Below are 21,426 nucleotides of genomic sequence, written 5' to 3' on the forward strand. Positions count from 1 at the left end.
AGCTTTTATCTCATTAATTACTAAGCTCTTAAAGGAGAGGTGTGAACAACTCAAAGGCAGATGTGCCAGTCAAATACTCAAGTGGTTGTATTTACACATAGAAACACCATATTTAGGTCAGGACACACGGAAATCTTAAGTGTTGACACCTTCACGGGAGTCGTAAGAGCTTTAGATAATGGTCTCGTGGCGAGGGAGAGCTGTAGATTGTGCTACAATAGATAACTAGGGATCTGCTGCAGGTAGTGGGAGTAGTGCTAACTAGTTCCAGTGTAACTAGGTTTGAATTTACTGCATCGAAGCAATGAAGACCCTGACCTCCTCAGAAAAGCCCTGTGCTCACAGACCTCCCAAAGAGCCACGTTTAGAGGCCGGAGTTCAAACACACGACAAAGTGTTCTGACGTTACAGTTCTTTATTTGTTTCTGAACCCACGATCTATACAGGTATTTACAAGGCATGAAAACGGACAACAGCACAAAACACAATTGAGGTATAAGCTAAGAGCACAGTATGTCATGTTTCAATAAATAGAATTCAAAATTTTGTAAACTAAGTGACCAGATAGATGCATCTTGTTTCCCAAAACCATATAAAATATCTGTTAAATCTCACGTGAGGTAGAGGACAGTTTTGTGTGTCATGTAATGCAACCACAGCAACCTTTTTAACAAGAAGACTGTACATCATTGGCAAAGTATTGACAACTGTTGAACGCACTGGTCGTTTCTCACAGGCCTTCCCCACGGTTTCAGAATAGTCATTCAACCGGTCGCCTTGGGCTGACACAGACGCTGTCAGTTTGCAGCCACGGCCTGCAATCTGAGATCATTGTACTGGCATCTCAACAGCAAGAAATGCTTTCCAGAGTGAGCAGGAGAACGCAAAAAGAAAACCCACTCCAGATTCTATTGACCACAGAAAGCAATGTAACGGCCACAAAATATTTTAGCCCGACTTCTTTATTTTTTCCTAGGAGTTTAAATACAGTACAGCTGTGCTTTCCTTCAAGTGAGGTATCTATATTCAAAGAGGAGAAGAAGCAATTGATATTGTTAGGATTTAATCAATTTTCAAACAGGAAAATCTCACTCTGTTTGTTTGCTGTGCTTGATGAAGTGCTTAAAACTCGTGGTTTTTCTCAAGCATTTCCCAACTGAACCACTAACCCTGAAAAAGAAGGATTTTCTAAACGATGGAGACACACTACACAATTGTCATGCACTCTGAGCAGCAACTGCCTTTGCAAAAGCTGACACACGGGTGTCTTCAGGGAAAGACACACGCAAAAAGCAGAAAACTCGACAAGCTTTCGGTAATGAAAACACACCCACTACAAAGGGAACGAGCAAAAACCAAAGTTGAAATGGGCAGCTTCCTGCTGCCTGCTGTTGACAGCTTAAATGACATGACTGAAATATTGCAAGCACAGAGCGACAGGTATAATAACCAAGTCTTCTGTTGACTTCACCATGTTGCAGAAAACTCTTGTGTGGATTTGATTACATGAATTAAGTGCAGAAAAAAACACAAAGTTGTCATCTTTACTGACAATCAAAATATATGCTCTACAAACAAGTGAATTCTAGGAAGCTGACCACGATGGCATTTCAAGGCCAATTTCATGACTAACGCTACCAAAGTTTTCCAAAAATCTCATCACACGTTCTAGCTACCCCCCTCCCCCAGTATAAACCAAGAATGTATGAATAAAGCATCGTGACTTCTAAAATATGGGCCAAGTCTTATCTTTTTGAGGCCACCAGTAGCTTTATGCTCCCGCCCCAACTTGTTCCTACACTTCACTAATTGCATTATACCTTTACTATATACAAATGATTTAACACCTAAGCTACCAATATATTAAATATTGAATAAAATTAGCTTCAGGATGCGAAACGTAACTACCTTTAATCTAACTACTCAAACTAAATGATATGCCTTACAAAAACTGAAACACAGACTTCAGAGTTTGGAGATTTTAGCTAAAAATCTCTTTTTTGTCTAGGGGTACACGACGAACCAGGGTGCTTTCAGACTGCCACAATCACGGGAGGTTTTACTCTCTAAGCTCTTAGATTTTCTTGTTGATCAAAGCACACAGAGCATGTGAAAGTTCTCTTTTTAAAAAGCACAGGAACAAGGCAGATAATTCACCTTGAATCTTACTTACTTTGTTCCAAAAGGTGCACTAGGCAACTTTGATCTTGGTCAAGGTGTTTAATAATTGCAGCTTTCCAAATTATGGATAATTTGAGGATTCTTTTTCCTATAGGCTTGGTGTCCTGCCTAAAAGGTGAGTAAGCAATAATGGAAGGAAAATCAAATAATTAAAATGAGCATGCTGACTGAAAGCAAGAACCTAATGACAGGATCCATTTCTACCATGAAGTCTGCACTCAAGTGAGGGCACTTACGTGTGCATTCCAAGGCCCTCTATCAGGCTGTAAAAGAAACCATTCCATATAACCAGCACAAGGTAGTGAAAAAAGGGGCAACATACATCTGTTCTAGAACTTGTACAGCATTATTTACAATTTACTAAAAAACTATCTTCCAAAGGCTGTGAACACACAAAATCTATGGCACATTTATGTGTACATTATTACTTCAAATCAGTATAAAATTAAGTCTACACATATGAAAATTATCTATGTCATGTAAAGAGCCTGGAAGTAAGATTTAAGAGGATTACAATAATTTAAAATGCATTCTAACTTTAGATTAACTAAATGGAGTATTTACAGAGTTACCTCTAAAGTAATTTTAACCAATGTTCCATGAGCTTTTTTCACATAGATGTTTGAAAACCATCAGGAGGCCTCATGGGCAGCTGGAGCTGCTAAAGCTTCACCCAGCTGCTCGACTCCTTGCAACTGCAAAAAACCTCAGTGCAAACTGTGGCCGCCAGCACCTCCACAGCCTACAGCCTAAGCTGGTTACCAGCTGGCTGTGAGGCACAGGAGCAGAGCTCTGCCAGCGCTGCACCGCAACCCCCGCTGCTGGAGATCAACCAGTGGCAAAAGGGGCAATTCCAGCAGAAGTCACAAAACGTGGACACAACCCGAATGGAAACAGAACACACAGCATTCAAGGATCAGCAGCCCGTAAGGGCTCCATACATTCGACAGCTAAGCTATAAATACTGTGGTAAATCAGCTACTGCAGCTGTATTAAATGTCTGAGTCTGCACACCCTTTATTTACACTGACAATCAAGAGAGGCTGGTTCAAAACACTGAGACTGAAAAGCAACAGATCTGTTGATCTTTTAAATACACCCGGATGAAACTTCCCCCCTTCCCTTGCTGCTTTATTTGCTAATCCAACACAGTTTCTGTCCATGGAGTTGGACTACTTCAAGCTCCTTTCCCTAACACTCATATTTTATCAACATTCTCACCTGCTCTCCCTACAGCCATGCTTTTGGTGGTTGTTACAACAAAACATTCAGTATGGTTTTAGAACAAGTGGTGCATATACAACCAGATCATCTACAGTCAGCTCTTGTCCTTCCAAACCATGCTGCAAAGGCAGGCTTTTTCCTTTTTGGGGGTTTTTTTTGGAGATGGAGTTGAAGGGGAAGATGTAACCTGAGTCTTCTTTTCCAGTCAACACTGACAAAGAAAATTGGTATTTGTTCACCTAACTTGCTTTAATTGTCAGTGTAAATATGACACAGCTCGTTAATGAAATTGTACACAGATGTAAAGGAATCATCTTCTGACTCAACAACACGTAATTTACCATCTCACTTCCAATTCAGTGGAAAGATATGTGCAATTTTTATTTTCTCTGTCATATTCAGTCTCATTACACCACCAAAAGAGAAACAAAGAACTCCAAAGTTCTAAATTTTACTAGTTCAGGGGAAAGGAAAAAAAAAGCAAGATTAAAAAAAAAAATCAATGCAGGCTTTGACTAGTGGTTCCAACCCAAACTCACTGATTGTTAAGAGAATAGTTAACCCAAGTACCTTATAGCCAGAAGCTAATGCACAGGTTAAACTATGCAGTGAAATACTAAAACTACTAAAATATTCTTAGTCACTGACATAATCAGCTGACATCTGTCAGCTGTACCAAACTTTTTGGAGAGAAGTGCAAAACCAGTATTTCTTCACCCAACTCTGTAGTCATGCGTTTAATCCACCAGGAACCAGACTTCTGAAGTACTCAAACATTATATATACACATAAAACGGTCATTCTGTACAATTACACATCTTCCAAAGTTACAGCTTAAGGAACATGCTATATTTCTTACTTCATGGTAACATTACCATGCCATTCCAATACAGAGACTTATCAAAAAGATTTTCAAAGTGCCATTTCTCAGAATTGTATTATTTAAGCTATTATAGCCACGTCAGTTAAGGCCTGTTCTATGTAAAGAAAGAAAAAACCCACAAGCTGTCAAGAAGCTCAAAGCATGGAGGCTCAGGGTATTAAAGAAACTAATACTTCCCTTTCTTAATAAATATTGTTTTTCTTGGTATCTGAACAGCAGTGAAGTCAAGTTTTCTCAGTTTCTAGAAGGAAAAGCCCCACCTTTAAGCCCTTGATCAATGTTTCTTTCATATCTACTACACAGAAGAAAGCAAAAGAAAATATGTGAATTTTTAATGTCCAGATTCCATTCTAAATGGAATTTCTTTTCCATTTACCAAAAAAAAAAAAAGCCCTAACATTTTCTTCTTCCAGTCCAGCAAGCAAATGCTGGCTCTAAAACTCGTTAGACTGATAATGACTTGTTAATTAGAAAATACTGACACATCACCTTGACTTCACACAATGAAATTAGGGGAAAAACTCATTTTTGATGATCAGCTGTCTATCACTGTGGCAGTTTTGAAGTTTTGAGTATTGCCTGACTGCCTTTACTTTCCCCAGTTTGAGAAAACACAATTCTCACTGAAACCCCAGCTATTTTTCCATCTGGAAGAATTCAGAATGTTTTTAATGTACTTTTATAACTGGATGTGCAACTGATAGCAAAATACAGATCAACACATATATATTAACAGACAATGTTAAAAGGGATACAGTCCTCAAGACTGCATTAGAAATAGACAGAAACTGGTCACTCTGTAGCAAGAGTGTCGTATTTTAAACTGTTCAAGAAAAACACCAGTACAAATAAATCAGATTTTCATTGGTTAGGAAAATCTAAAAATGTACACCCATCTATCTCTGTTTATTTATATCTATGTATAGCTTCATCTGGACTTGTCTGGGAAATAGGAATCCGTAGAGAATAATTGTTCTCACCACACAGAAACCGCTCACAATTCACTCAAAACCAGAACACCCTGTTCGAAGGACACAGTCACACTTCCCCTTCCAATTTCTATTTTCCTTTCCCATTTTTGGAAGATTTCAGGATTTGTAGCTTCAATTCCTTTATCATCATCTCTAACTTTTCCCTTGCCTCTCGTTCTTGTCTCAGTTCATCCTGAAGCTCTTGTCGATCTGCCTCTGCATGATCCAATCTCTGTCTCAATTCTGCCAGCTGTAAAAGAGAAGAAACAGAGAAGCTGAGCAAATTTTAGCAGACTGATTTGTAAAAGATCAGCTGTTCACTTCAAGATGCCACTGGTGCTCACCCTGTGCATTAAACTATTTCAGATCATGAGTACTCATCAGTTTGTCTTCTACTATCATAAAGAGTTACATACTACACCATTAGCAGATGACATCAATATGCAAAGTTGCATGAACATCACACTGTAATTAAAAAAAAGCCAGGAAAGTGTAACTTTTAAGTACATATCAATTGCAGTTATATGAACTGTCACACCAGACCACGTCAGTAATACATATGATCTGGCAGGAAGATAATGTCTGCATCAGATGTCTCACTAATCCCAGAATAAATAGCACTTCTTAATTTCCCAGGTTCATTTCTCTTACCTGGCAAAATATTACTTCTTCATTTCAAAGCCTGAATGCATTTCTAGAACAAACAAAACCACCAACATTGTTTTCTGATATCCTTTAGTGTAAATGAAACAGAATTGTGAGAAAGTCAGAAGATCTTCAACACAACCACCTGTGCCATTTATTTATGTGTGGTTTCAAAGAGAAACTTGAGTCCACCTAAATTGTTGTGTGAAATATTTTCTGTTTAAACACAGAAATTAAATGATGTTTTCATCTTTGCAGCAGAGTTACACTCAGACTTGCTAGAGTGTCACCAAAACTTATTTACAGTGAGATCTGGAATCATCTGATGATTTTCTCAAGTGTGGGAAAGTTACTGTCACATTACTTACAGGTATACCACACCAGCAGTTAAAACAGAGAGGGGACAGAAACCAGTTGTCTACTCTACCACTGATTTACATAATTACATCTTAGAAAAAGATCTCACTGAATGTGAAGAAAAAACCTCATCCACCTGCCTTTATGACAGGTATCTATCCAATCCAAGCACAGATCTCACTGAAAATGAGGAAGGCAGCTCACAAAGCGACAGAAGCGGGGGCACACAGGGTCACTGGTGCTTGTGTATTGGTATAAAACACGCTGGCAAAGGAACTGCTGTGCTGATTTGAGAGAAACACCACATTCCTTCCATCTCCACTTGTATAACTGGAAATACTTAAACAGTTCTTTGTCTCATCAGAAATGTTTAAGCAGTTCTTAGACAGCAACAGGCTGTTAATACAAGCCTTCTGACTCCTTTGATTCAGTGAGCTGCTGCAGTATGATGATGTCCACTGCCTGCATGTTGCAGCAAGTACGACAGAAGCACATCTCTGGTGGAGTTTTGACTTCCAGCTCTAAGGAAAGGTTCCAGTACCGGTTATGCTGCCCTATTGTGACTGACAGGGTGAAGCAGCAATTAAACTAGACAACTCAATTAAAAAGTCAGAAAGGGGGAGAAGACACTTAGTGCATTTTGAGTTGGGTCTAGAAAGAACTGACATTCAAGCAAGCAGCAAATGCCCAACTATTCCTTTTGCTTCATGTACAAAAAGGGTTCCTCCCAGTTCACAGTTCTGAGAGGAAGGGCAGCCTGGGCAACTGCTTCAGGAAGACACCAGGTTAAGAGGTTTCAAATGCTGTATACACAGCTTGGGGAAGTTACCTGTTGCCAGGACCTCTGTTTAACCTGGGTACTTCTGACAACTGCTTGGAATCTAGGGTCCAATATCTACTGTAAGATGTGATGAATGGAGAAAAAGGTTCAAATTATATCTTGCAAATAGTTTTACCACACAGGTAATAACAGAGTAAACTTTCATGCAAGGAACATGCTTAGTTTTCAAAGTCTCATTTCAAAAGAAACAATGAACCAGTTTCCTTGGGGAACAATCAATGTTTCTCACTCTCTAAGGCAAGTAAGCTACACAAGCCATATAAAACACGCTACACATGATTATCTTCATGAATTAGAACACGTTGTTACTTGCAGTAACAGGGCTTGTACCAGATGTTTAGCAAATCAGGCCTTAGTCAGAGAGGATTACTTCTGGCAGCAACAGCTAGGAATCTGGAGTGGGATGTCATGAAATTAAATTCATGAGAAGGATTTACGATGCTAGTCTCTGCCCTACTCCCCAAAAATACCAAAACCTGTCTCTCAAGTACTGCCTGTTTCTTAGCTTGAGACACCAAGAACAGGAAATATGCACAGCTATCATCAAATGACCACAAAGTTTCACTGAGCTTAAGGTTTAGGTTTTGTTTACTTCAAAAAAACTCCGTGAAGACTAGTTTTCGGTGACAAGGTACAAAAAACATGACTTTACATTTAATTATAACTGCAGATGATTTTGAAAGAGGGCACTGCAAGGCTCCCTTTGGCACTAACTACATTTTTCCACTGAATAGCATGAATAATCCCCAACACAAAGGAGTAAAAGGAAAGTGAAAGAAAAAAGAAAGTCTCCATAGGTTTTGACATATGAACCAGGAATGAAGAGGAGACATTTCCAAGTGAACTCTTGACCACTTTGATAAGGCACAGAAAGGGGCTCATCAGATAGTGCAGAAGATTCTACCACCAAGGAACAGAAAGAGCAGCAAGCTGTGCTACTAACCTGATAAAAGGTGGGTGAGAGGTTTAGATTTTTTTTAACATAAAAGGACAAAAAAAGAAGAACGGTTTATTTCTGTAACTAAAATGAGAATGTTTAATTCTGTACCTGGGGCAAGCCAATGTACATTAAGAATATGACTTGTTTTAACTGAGGATGTAACAGACCTCATGTTTAAGATTAGTATTGCATAAACAACATCATTTGTTTCTGTCAGTTGCATTCTACCTCAGTTTCAATCAAGGAACAAGGAAATGAATATTGCTGTTACTGTGACCTCTGTCAGTATCTGTCTATGCTATCAGAACACACGGAAAAGATGAAAACTTAAAAGTGGCTGAGCAATAGCTTCACAATTTCCTGATACACTAAATACTGCTTGGTTTGAAACTGACTTCCCCTTCTCACCTGTGCTGCATATTCAGCTTCTTTGTCTTTTTCTAAATTGGAGTCACAGCTACACTTTTGCTTCATTACTTGGTCCAGTTTCTTCTCCAAGTCTCTCTGCTCAAAATAAAACTCTTCCATTCTTTGAGCATGCTCTGTCTGCAAACATTCAAGTTCTTTTTGTAAATTCTGCTGCTCTTCAGTTAGTTCCTTCATAGCTTTAGAGTTGCTTAACATTTCCACTTCCTGTCAAGAAAAACCAGGATCACATACACCTTGGTTCTAAGACCAGAAAAGTAAAAAACATGAATTTGAATGGAAACAATGAGACCAAGAAGAGCACATTTACCTAGTGGAAACAACAGCCTGATAATGGCATTTATCTGCTCATCAATGACAGCCTGGAATTCTCTAGCAAACACTTAAGAAATTATTTGTACTTCCAAGCACCTGGAGCTTCCAGAAACAGATTCACAGCTTCCAGCAGTGAACCTCAGAAAGCAGCAACACCGATTCACATCATCAGAAAACAGAAGAAGTGTGTTTGATTTTTTTCCACTACCAGTTTGATACTTTTAAAGTCTTTTTATTTTATTTTTAAATTACTTATCTTCAAGCTTTACCTCCAAGAGCAGGACAACGTCAAAGCATCAGCTCTAGGGCTCTATCTGAGCTCCCAGATTCTGAACTTAACATTAAATAAGCTATTAGGCCTGGTCTATGAATACGAGAAGCAGCAACAGTATTTACCCTCAATTCAGAGAACAGAAATGAGGCAAAATCACAAGTGAAAACCAGCTGTCATCCATTATGAAAAAGGACTACAAAATTCCCCTGAAAACAACAGCTTACCAGATAGAAACTGGAAGGAGGGATTCTTTTTCTATACAGGGCAGTGTCAGGTATATTTGTATTTATACAGGTCATTCCTAGAATACTGATGTCTGCATCTTTAAAATCCTGAAAACTGAGACATTTTAGAGGACTTCAACTACACTTGTCAAAACACTTTAATGTTTGTAAAACATTTTCAATTGAAATAAGTAGTTTTCATTTGGGTAAAATAAAAGGAGCTGCTTGAACACAGTAGTGGCAAACCGAAAAGACACCAGTTATTAGTGCACCCAAACCTGATGAACATAAGGAACATTTGGATTCAGGCTAGGGGGTACATGATCTGTGTGTTTTGGTGTTTCTGAATGGATGTAACCTGCAGAACCAACAAGCTAACACCAGTTTTCTGACGTCAAAAGCAAAACGCTCTCAGATTGGCACCGTACCACTTGAAGCTGCTGTTTCCTCCGCAAAATAGTATTCAGCTTTTCTTGCTGCCTGATGTAGGTTTTCATTACTTCTTCCATGATCCTTCCCTTGTCATCTTCACAGGTGATGTCCTTCATGAGAGCAGGATACAAGGTTCTCACATCGTTACCTGCCTCGAATCGGCTACAGTCTCTGGTGATTTTGGAAGAAACACGTTCAGATTTTCCACCTCTTGCAGAACGAGTTGACACAGATGGATCTATAGAGAAAAGAAGAACAGAGCATAATAACCACAGAAAATGAAACTTCCAGAATGAAAAAAAAATGCAAAGAACACTGAAGATGATTGAAAAGGTGTGGTGGTTCCAGCCTAGCTGGTAATGGGGCCCCACGCAGCCACTCGCTCGCTCCCTCTCTCCACACCTTCCAGAGGATGTGGAGGGGAATCAGAAAACACCTTTGAGACTTGTGGGGTAAGATAAGAACAAGCATAATAACTAAATTAAAACAAAATACAGTATCAGTAAGAGGAACAAAGTACAGTAATAGCAATTAAAAGAGACAAAACCCAAGCAAAAGGAAAGTGATGCCCAATGTAGCTGCTCAGCAGCCACTGACTGATGCCCCAGCAGCGATCTGCCCTTTGCAGCCAACCCCTCCAGTTCATACACTGAGCATGGAGTAGCCCTTTGGCTAGTTCAGGTCAGCTGTCCTGGCCATGCTCCCTCCCAGTTTCTTGTGCATACACGAGCCTCCCTCCACCCATAGCACACTGGCATGACATGGTGAGAAGCAGAAACAGCCTTGATGCTGTGCAAGCACTGCTCAGCAATCAGCCAAATATCCCTATGTTACCAACATTCTCTTCAGCATAAACCCAAGATACAGCCCTGTAGCAGCTACCAGGAAGAAAAATTAACTCTACCCCAACTGAAACCAGGACAAAAAGTCAACAGAATTTTTGGAACTCTGAAGTGGCATCACAAAACACTAGCTAAGTGTTGAGCTTTCCAAAATTGAAGAGACTTCAGTGTAATTTTCACTACTCACCTAAACGTTTATGTTGCTCCACATCAGTTTTCAAGTCAATTTTCTCCTGTTCTTCAAGAGAAAGCTCTGGATAAGAGGCAGGTTTTTTGTGCTTTCCACTACTGAGCTTCTTCTCTGACTGCCCAGGTGAAGATTTAACTGCTTCTGAAGCTTTGACTGCTGTTTTTGCAACATCCTTATATTGTGATGCAAGAGATACATTTGGGGCAACCACTTTATCACACATATAAAGGTAGTAACTGAAACAGCAGAACAGCAAAATGAAGAATGAAAGGTAAGGCATAATAAATGCTGACTGAGAGAGCAGTAAGTTTAATGTGGTTTCAAACTGTAAAAGCTTCAATGAAAAATAAGTACACCCTTTTTCCCTATGTAAAAGGAAATCTTAGCAAGCCACTTTACTGAGTAGATTATCTAGATAAGATTTGAGGCTATCAAACAAGAGGATTTTCTAAACATGGCTGATTAAAAAGATCATACAGAAAATCATACGAAGTCTTCACTTAAATGCAAAGAGGGAAATTAGAATGCCACTGAATCCAGGCTCTCTAGCATTTCCATAATCCTTATATTAACAACGGAGGGTGGGGGAAGTGATCAGTGTCGTGGAAATGCGCCTATCACTCTTTAAATAGCAAAGCTATGTGCTAAGATCAACGCTGGCCTGACCTTCCCACATCTATTGAGCGATCCATCTGGATTTCCACAGCTCCTGGAGTCCTGGGAGCATCCTTTTGTACTGCCCTAACCAGGCCACTCAGCTTCTGTCTAGTATAGAAGAAAAAGAGTAACAAATGTGTGAAGGCCAGCACCAAGATCATCAGCGCCACGATGCTGGAGTTAACACTGCTGTTTTCAACACTTTCCTTTCTCCTAGCTCAGAAAGAAGGCACCAAGAGAAACAGCAAACTGGGGGACCATGATGGAAGTCCCCCAATTTGTGTGTGCATGGGAACTGGCTTGATACATGTGTGTTGCTTTGATGCATGCTGCTGGCTAAAAAGGTCTGACCTCACCCCTCCCCGTACGGTAAACGCGTAACCACACGGGGAGCAACGGTGAGAAAAACTGCTTCCCTCCTTGACACAGATGACAAACTGTGTACTGTGCTAAGGAAATGTGCTTGGTTTCTGCAACCAGAAAACTAATCAACAGACAGTTCAGCTATAGCCATTGTTCCAGTGTGGTAGAAAGCCTTCAAACACCTTTTACAAGTGTTTTTGAAAGGAAACGGAGTGGCACTCATGGTAAACAGCTTTCCATGTGCACTGTGTTATAGTATGAAACATGAAAAACTACCTTCTATCATTTCTACTCTGAAAAGGGAAATTGTAAGTACATTGCAATTGTATTGCCTACTGAAGAACACTCCACAGATGGAGTCATGCACTAAAAACCATTCATAAGCAGCTCATTAATAGTTACACTAAGAAATGCACAAAAAGTTGAGGTTCAGTTATTCCTGAGAGTTTTCCCCATCAGTTCAGGTTGCAAGTACTTTTTTTTTCAGTATGACTTATCTTTAAATAGGTGAAAGCACTTAAATACTTTGTACATATATTGCTTATGAACAGAAGTTCAGTTACCTGGGATGGAAAAGGGAGGGTGGCTGAGGATCGGTTTCTGCTTCTTGCTTTATAACAGGATACCACTGTGGTAATTCCAGGCTCCGCTGTGACTCTGCCTAAAGAAAAGAAAATAAATTGGTAACTGGAAGATAGGTAGATGTTATTTACATGTGCATAAACATTCCTCAGTGGGATGGCATTTACACCATTAATATGCACACACACACCAGAGAAACTGGGGGACTGGGAAATGGGGTGTCTGTTGCAGAGATGCAAGCTACAGAAGTTCCTTCAGTCTCCAGTTTCTCATTATGGGCAAAGTTGCAATGAAATTAAAAGAAAATCTCTCTAAAAACCTACACAAAAGCTTTGCTGAGTTTCCAGAACTCTGCCAGGAGTGTGCTAAGAACGGCTGGGAGAAACAGAAAGCAGAAGCTCGGATTCCCAAAGGGTTGTAGGAGTCTTTTGCAATAAAGTATCCACATCATGGTAAGCACCTGACAGAAACTTCATTACAAAATAAAACCTGAGAGCTCTACTGGTGTTGCAGAGACAGAGCTCTCTTTGGCTGTCACCAATTTGTACTGCAGAAGCAGACAAAGCTGCTGCAGTAACATGACAACTCCGTTCTCTTTGCAGTAACAAATCAAACCAATTCAGGTGCATCATCTGAATACATCACCTTAAAAAACTCGTGTGCATTTTGCATTTGGATGGCAATTCTTGTTCTGTTTGTCTCAAAAAATGGTTTAGTAATTGCTCTTCAAAGTTACTGGTGACACTTAGTGCTCCACTGCAAAGCTACTATTAACTTCAAGTGAAAGGTGTCTTGTCACGTAGTTAAACATAACTCATAGCTAAGAAATTGGTTCTTAATTTGATTGTATTAAAATAGCTTTGGCAAGCAGGTTCTGGGGCAAGGTGTGGTTGGTTGACCCCAGCCAGCAGCCAAGCACCCACAACGGCTGCTCCCTAATCACTACCCCAAATAAAAGGGTACAAAATAGGGTGGACAGAAGCAAGAAAGCTCCTGGGTGAAGATAAAGACGGTTTACTAGGTGAAGGAAAAAAAACACAAAGAAATGAAGTAAAGGACATCACTCACCACCTCCCTCAGGCACACTGATGCCCAGCCAGCCTTCCAGCAACATCCACCTCAAGCGCCCAAATCCCCTTTCTTCTCCTTCTATCCCAGTTTTTGTTGCTGAGCATGACATTATCAAGGACACAGAGAATCTCTTTGGCCCCTGCCAGTCTCTTGCTCGCTCTCAGCCTACCTGCTGCAGGAGCCAAGCAGCAGTCAAGACACGGGTGTGTTACCAACGCTGCTCTAACCACAAACCCAAAGCGCAGCACCATACAGGCTGCTACAAAGAAACTTAACACCTCTCCAGTCAGAGCTGGTGCCTCTGGGAACTTCATCAATTTAAAAAGAAAAGGCCTATAAAGCTAAAAAAAAACCAATAAAAATCCTACTGTACCAAAAAGCTTCACCTAGCATTCTAAAACACTCACAATTTCGTGAGCACAAGATACGTTATCAGAGATGTTTCTGTTTACACACTCTGAAATAAACTGTCACAGAACTTGATCTCTGGCAATAAAGACAGCACCCAATTACACACATGTGCCTTGTACAAAGGTCTGCAGCATCAAGTGCTACTTGATCATGAGACATACCAAATCCCATCTCAATATTCTGGCTGAAACTTCCAGCCCACTAAATTCAGCTCTCACAATGAAACTGAAGTTTAACTCTACCCCTGCAGTTCCTCAAAACAGAAAGGAGGGAGAGTACAAACTCCAGAAAAGTCATAATCAAGCCTTTAAAAATAAGAAACATTTGAAATACAGCAAATAATGTCTAGAAAAAAAGACCAGCCTCATCCTGACAACTGTCCGTTTTTTTTTCTACTTATTCAGATCATTCTAATAATTTAAATGACGTACATCTACTCAAATTACAGCCAGCGCTCAGTAATCAGCTTTTAACCAACTGCACTGTCTACCCATTAGTGTGCATTTTCCAAACCAATTACATAACTTTTAATTTACATCATTTCTACTTAGGAAAGAAAAGGAAAGGCTACTGTAAATAAACACAGAGCCTTCTTTGAACACGGTTCCTTCCGCAGCATCCACATTCATGAAGTGGAGATAACGCATTTACTTCAATACATACATGAGCACTTCATCACCCTTAAATAATTCTATACACACAAAATCCAAGTAAACTTAGAAATTAATTACTTCTACCTGAACTGTTTGAAAGGGCTGCATGGAAAAATTGTTTTCTTTCTATTCTAAAGCTCACTCTACAAAGCTGTTCTTTATATATATATACACACACAAGTAGTGGTGTCAGCCTAACCATGAAGCCAGTTGTCTTAGCAAGGATGGGATTTATAGAAATAATAAGAAGAAATGCTAATTCCCCACAGTGCAAGTCCTTCCTCATGCGTGGGGATGAACTGGAAGAATTGGTTTGAGAAGGAAGACAGAAGTTTTAGTGCAGAGTAATTAATGGAAACTGTCGCAAAGTCAAATGGAATGAGGCTGTGATGGCGCAGAGATCAGCAGAGCCTCAGTGACAGCTGTGCCCATGAAGAGCAGGTGGATGTTACACTGCAGAGAACAGAACTCCACAGAAAATGAGAAACTCGGTGACAAGCAAATACACGGCTTACAGCTTTCTTATCAGCACAAAGAACAGAAAGGGATTAACCTTGTGAGTACAGCAGGCCAGGGCCTACATTGGCTGCTCTTAAAATAGTGAAAGCAAAAGCACACTTGCACTGTGAGGTGAGTAAACCCAGAGTAAAATGCTAAAGACAAAGGCAAGGCAAGGATCTAGGATGCTCAAAAGAGTATGGGATTTAATTAATTGTTTATTATTACTGGAAGAATGAGGGCTTAGCCAAAGGCAACTGTTCTTCCTGGGCCCTCCAAGATAACCTCAAAGATGCACCAGCACTTCTGAGGACTGACCTAGCAAATGTGGTAGGAAGGGACAGAACAGCAAACAGAACATCCTCCAAAGAAATTCTCTGAGGGCTGTAAGAAAAGGTAATGTCTGCATGTCGTGCCTAATACCTCCTTCACACCACAGGAACAAGGGAAAGAAAAGACAAATGAAGCAGCCCAAGCTTTCCCAGGACAAAAAAACAGAGGCTGTGTTTCAGCATTCCCCTATGAAACACTTCTGATCTTCTGTATTTTCCAGATGAATATCTATGAGATTAAAGAAACCCAAAAACTAACTCCCTCCCAGCATTTCACCTTTGTTCCAGTTTCTCTCTCATTCCAATTTCATATGCTGCTTTGTAAGAAAGAACTACACTGGTCTGCAATGGAAGACTCCAGAAAGTTTTTGCATTTCACTTGCAGCTGTCCAATCCAAATTTACTGTTACTGCTCATTTCAGCTGTTATTTTCACCTGTACACATGAAACTCAAAGATCTCAGGGTCTGAAATCTGCTACTGTGAAAATGGAAACTATTTTACTGTTGAGGGGAGGGAGCCCTGGCCCAGGTTGCCCAGGGAGAGTGTGCAAGCTCCTCTCTGGAGGTCTTTAAAACCCACCTGGACACGTTCCTGTCTGACCTGATCTAGGTGGAGCTGCTTCTGCAGACGGGTTGGACTAGATGATCTCTAAAGGTCCCCTCAACCCTACCATTCTGTGATTCTATGATTATAGATAGGTATGAATATGGAAGACTACTTCCACTGATGCATTCACCAATGGCTCATTACCCACACCGGCATTGCAAGCGTAAAGACTGCCAGGTCTTTATCAGATGAAAAGCCAAGTCTCCCTCCTATGAGCTTACCTGCATCATCAACTAATTAGGCACATGGAAGCATCATGCCATACTGCAGACTCTCATGGAAATTTTCTGCTGAAACTCCTTAGTGTAGGCTGGCACAACTTCATAGGTACCTGTTACTGCAGGAAGCCCTTCTGCAACACTAACTCTGCAGAGCTTCTGCTGAAAGGTGTCAGCTTCAAGGGCACCTTTTGGGCCTTAACCATCCAGACAGCTCTTGCTGCTACTTTGAAATCCACCACAAAACATCCAAGAGGCAAAAATAATCAAACCAGTAGCCACTAAACAGGCATATAAATGTGTCAAATACATTGAAAAGAAACATAGGGGCAGGAACCATTAAAAAAATCTCTTCAGTTTAAATGATACACCCAAAATTTTACCTTCTATGAATGGAAACATCTATGATGTTCAATATTTAGCTGGTGTTTGTCTTATTGTTTAAAGTAGAAGCTCTCTGGGGGAAAAATCAAATCTTTTTGAAGCACAGCACAGACTTGCAGCAGTATTTTAGGAAAAAATACAACATCTATTATTAACCATTGTCAAGAAACCGGCCTACAGCTTGTTACTGGGGCTGCTTCAAACCCCCTCTTTTTGGCATATTTCTCTATACTGGTTTAAACAGCAAGCAACTGCCGAGCAAGCAGACTTTGGGCTTCTAAATAGCAACTTATTGATGCACCATTGCCCTACACTCAAAATGAGTGGTTATGGAGCCAGGTCACCATACACGTGTGTCACCACACACGTCTGCTGGAGTGAAAATAACAAAGAAAGAATTAATCTCCAACACTTGACTTTCAAGCTCCTTTCTGCTTTCCTCAGCTGCTGCAACACACACTGCGTAAAAACATACTCGAAGGTCAAATGGGAGACTGAAAATTCCCACAATAGCTCTGAATTTTCCAGAGGCTGCGTACCTTTAAACAGAACAAGAACCAACAAAGCCAAAGCAGCTCCAACAAAGCTGCTTACAGCATCAAAGAGGAAAGAAATGACTGCACCTTTTAATGAGAAATGCATTTCCATGGTGAAGCTCTCACAAATTTAGTCTAGGCTTGATTTGACAAGCACTCCCCTTTACAAGAGGCAAGCAACACGCTTCCAAAGCAAGTATTTATGTGTGAGCGGAAAGAGGTTTGGGAGTTTTACAGAAGCAGGTGAACTTACTTTGGACCGAGTTCGTTTCTGATTTTTCTCGCTAAATTTCTCCTTCATTTCCTTCAGGAGATGCTTCACCTCCCGCTCCTCCGCCGTTCCCAGGTATTTTTGGTTAATGTGCAGGTAGCAGTGCCACTTGGCCGATTCAAACCCCCAGTGGCACGTCCTCTTGTCCGGGGATCTGTGTGAATGCATCACAAACGTCTGCGGTGAGAACATTCCGTAGCACTCCAAACACTGGATACAGGGGTCATCTGGCGCAAGGTAGAACTGGGGTGCAAACAGCCCCTGGCACTTGCCCAGGCATTCATGCTCTACTTCGAAGGCACTGCCAGTCTCTTTCAGTTGGTCCAAGGTGTTCTTACCAGGGAGAAAACTGCCATTTTGTGGAAAAGTGCGAGGTCGCAGTAAAGCATTGCATAGCCTCTGAGCATCGGTCAGCGTGATGAGCCCACAGGAGGGAGCGTTGAATGGAAGAATTCCCAAAACCTTCAGAATATGAAGCTGGTCAGAAGTGCACCTTGAGCAGTAGATGTACAGTTCGTCACAAACCGTATTGATTTGCTGCAACGAGAAGTCTCGGAGAACTGAATTCAACACCTGAGGCAGGCAGAGTCTTTTCTCTCCACCGACTTTAAAACAGGAGATAGATTCTCCCTCCAGTATGGTCTGGGTGAGTTCCGTGGAGCTGTCTGGAGGAATGAGTAACGGACCCGAAAGTATTTGTGGTGATGGAAGAGGCAAGAAGACAGTGGGAGACATACTCTCCTGGGAATAGCGAGCTGAAAAAGCTGCCGGTCCACCCAGTGAACTCTGGCTGCTCAAGTGAAACTGTGCCAACGTGTGCTTCAGACCTGGATTTAAATTCAAAGACTCAGATAGGGAAGTGCTGTTTGGCTTGGTGGTTTCTCCATCAGCCTCCACAGGAGTTTCATCATATTCATCCAAGTTTTCCTTCTTTATTGTTGGCAATTTATTCATTACAACTCGTGCTTTGCTATTTACATGCGTTTCTGTCATTGCTTTTTTTAGCGGAGGGCTCCCATCCTCTTGGATCCCGCTCCTTTTTTGGTCTGAAACTAGACCTAGGGGGAAGTTTATTTGTGGGCTTTCCATTGCTAAACACCAGGACTCTAATTAAATAAGCCTTGAATGGGCATTTTCCTGCTTGTTCATACTAAAAGCAATTTTGAGCGGTTCTGCGCTCAAAACACTTTCACCAAAATGTTACTACTTCAGTCTCCAACAGTAAAAACTGTAACCCATTGCACATGTAATACCGTAATATTAATAATGGAGGGGTTGCACAAATGTTTCTCTTATAGTTACTTGTGCAGTTTTCTAACATAAAACCACCTCTGCAGTGTGTATACAAAAAGCTTCTCTTCATACTTTGCCCACTACTTGACACAGTAGCATTGTACAGCAATTTAGTAAAAAACGATGCGCTGAAGCAAAAGTGTCCATTCTTGTTCAGTTTTTCTCCTTTAAAAAAGACCCGCAGTCTTTTCAAATAAGTCTCTATTTAAATATTAAAATAGAAAAACGTTTGAAGAACGCTGATCCAAAACGGAGTTTAAATCGTATAAAAATTTCATTCAGCACTTTCAGTCCTTGGGAGATCAAACACAATCTTTTCAGGGCTTGCTTTTCTGTGCTGCCAACTTTATGACTTCACAACCACCACGAGAGTTACTATGGCAGGTCACAAATAAATCGCCAAATTAAAAGGCTGATCCAGACCGCCGGCAAAACCCAAACGTCCCTACAGAGTCACCTTTCGCCCAGATGTCACTGCTGTGCGTCAGAATTTTCCCACCCCGACTTATTAGTAAAAGAGGTACGATCCAGGCCATCGGCCAAGTTCATGCCTTGGGTAACACAGGGTCCCGGCCAGGCTTTCCCTATAACCTGTGAAAAGAGAGGGAGGTCAGCCCTGCGCAAGGAGGGGTTCGTTTCCCAATTAATTAGGAAACATGGGCGCGCAGAGAGCTCTCCTGTGGAGCGCTGGCAGACGGGTGCCGGCGGCGGCAGCAGACAACTCCCGGAGCGCGGCACCCGGCCGGGGAGCGGGGCGGCACCGCGCAGGCCGGCGGCTCCGGACGGACGGCAGCTGCCCTCCATCTCCCCCCCCCGCCCGGGAGCCGGCCCCTCGCCCCCTAAACCCTTCCCGGAAGGGCCCGGGACTCCGCACGCCGCCGCTCGCACCCTCCTCTCTCCCTCCCTCCCTCCCCCGGCGCTGTGAGTCACCTCAGCCCCGCCGGCAGGGCTCCGGGCAGAGCTCCCCCCCCTACCCCGCCGCCACTCTCACCCCACCGGCCCTGCTCGCCTCCCCGGCGGCGCGCCCCGCCGCTCTACCTGCGCCGCGTCGCCGCCTCGGTGCCCCCCGTCCCGCTCTCCCCGCCGCTCCCGCGGTCCCCCTCCTCCTCCTGCCCAGCCTCTCCCCGCCGCCGCTGCCGCCGCCGCCGCTCCCTCCCCGCGGGGACGGCGCGCCCCTCCCCCCGGCTCAGCCCCATCCCCCTCAGGCGCTCCCGCCCCTCCCCCACCACGGGCCCGGCCGCGCCCCCTCCCCTCCGCCTTCCCCCCGGTAACTCTCCCGGCTCCTCACCCGGCGCCGCTGGGGCTCGGGCCGCCCGGGGAGCGGAACAGGCGCCGCGCACGCACCGCCCACCCGTGACCTCACTGCGGAGACGGAGTCGGCGGCGGAGACGGAGACGGCGGCGGAGACGGCGGCGGCGGCGCGCGGGCACGAACCCGCCGGCGGCGCGCACCGCCGCCGCAGCCCCGCCCACCGTCTGGGGCACCAGCGGCGGCGGCCGCCTCTCCCCTCCCCCCCGCCGCCGGCCTCAGCGCCGGGAAACGCTCCCCCCGCCGCCGACAGGAAAAGGAGGTGGGAGTAAAAACCCACAGGGGAAAAAAAAAACCCCTCGCCGTGTTATTTCTGCTTGTCCTGCCGCCACCTGCCCTCAGCCCGCCCGGGTCAGACCCAGCCCCGCGCAGCCTTCCCGCCGGTAGAGCCCGAGAGGGCGCCCGGGCGGCGCCGCTGTTGGGGCCGGCGAGGCGCGGAGGGCCGGGGCGGCATCTGGGGCGGGGAGCGGGAGTGGGGGGAGAGCTGCCGTGGCAAAAAAAGCAGCAGCCCAGCGGGAGCGCGGGCAGCGGCTCGAGGCGAGGGAGCAGGCCCCGCTCTGACACGGAGCTGTCAGGCCGGCAGCCCTCAGCGAGAGTGACTCCCCCTCAGCGAGGGTCCCTCCCTCAGTGACTGTCCCTCAACAAGCCTCCCTGGGCGATTGTCTGTCTCCCAGGGCAGGTTCCTCAACGACCTCAGTGAGGGTCCTGACAGTAGTGGGCTCAGCTCTGACACCCCACTACTGAAGGACTGGGAGACATGGGGATAGTGGGGGAGGGTGACGGTGTCTGTCCCGCAGTTACAGACCTCTCCTTCCAGTCCTGGGCTCACCCTGCAGCACTTGGCTGGAGGAGATGCTGAAGAGCAGGAGGAAGTGTCAAGCACAGTCATGGAGCCTGTCTGTGAAGCAATGCCATCAACGCTGCAGAGAGGCATTTATATGAGGGGCTTCTCCTGCTTCAGGCTTGTTGCTGGAAGGGGAAAGAAGCTTCAGGGATTGCTTAGTGTTTATACAACTAGTTTATGTGTTACAAGTTTCTTCTGTTTGCAAGAAGCCTAAAGGTTTTTGGTTTACATCTTCTTTGTAAAGACAACACTCCAGCTGAGATTAAGGCACTATCAAATTTGCTGTTGCCTTTCATCCAGTACAGTTAACGTGTTCTGCTGCAACAGAGTATAAAAGCACAGCACACGAAAAGGGGGCAGCCAGTGCCACCAGGCACCGCTTAACACCAGTCGGCTCTGCCCATGGTAAACGGGCTCCCTACCATGTCATCTTCTAATGCCAAGCCAGAAGGATTAGCAGAGAGCAAACAAAACCTGCCTCGCTGCAGAGCAGTTGATCAACAGAGGGGCTTGATACGCTTTAATCCTCAATTTGGCACCTTTGATACACCCAGATTTCCCGTGGGCTGGCGGGGCTTCCTGATGGAGGGGCCCTTGAGAAGGGCTGCAAAGCTGCTGTGCGTCACCTCTTAACTTTAAAACACCACATCAG

General features: G+C 43.4%; 1 protein-coding gene across 2 annotated transcripts; it reads right to left on the reverse strand.

Annotated features, from left to right (window-relative positions):
• Positions 1-1,046: 1,046 nt before the first annotated feature.
• Positions 1,047-20,008, reverse strand: SKIL (SKI like proto-oncogene). Of its 2 annotated transcripts, none has more exons than XM_062005830.1 (7): positions 19,911-20,008; positions 17,312-19,213; positions 12,329-12,426; positions 10,743-10,981; positions 9,710-9,951; positions 8,451-8,675; positions 1,047-5,509 (listed from the first exon to the last, which is right to left on the reverse strand). In XM_062005830.1, the coding sequence occupies exons 2-7, from the start codon at positions 18,416-18,418 to the stop codon at positions 5,348-5,350; spliced, it is 2,073 nt and encodes a 690-aa protein (XP_061861814.1). In that variant the 5' UTR covers positions 18,419-19,213; positions 19,911-20,008; the 3' UTR covers positions 1,047-5,347. The 2 variants fall into 2 exon arrangements, with proteins under 2 accessions (XP_061861814.1, XP_061861816.1); XM_062005832.1 differs by lacking the exon at positions 19,911-20,008 and adding an exon at positions 19,661-19,688.
• Between the last annotated feature and the right edge of the window lie 1,418 nt (positions 20,009-21,426).

Source organism: Colius striatus, chromosome 12 (assembly GCF_028858725.1).
Source record: "Colius striatus isolate bColStr4 chromosome 12, bColStr4.1.hap1, whole genome shotgun sequence".
Taxonomy (NCBI): domain Eukaryota; kingdom Metazoa; phylum Chordata; class Aves; order Coliiformes; family Coliidae; genus Colius; species Colius striatus.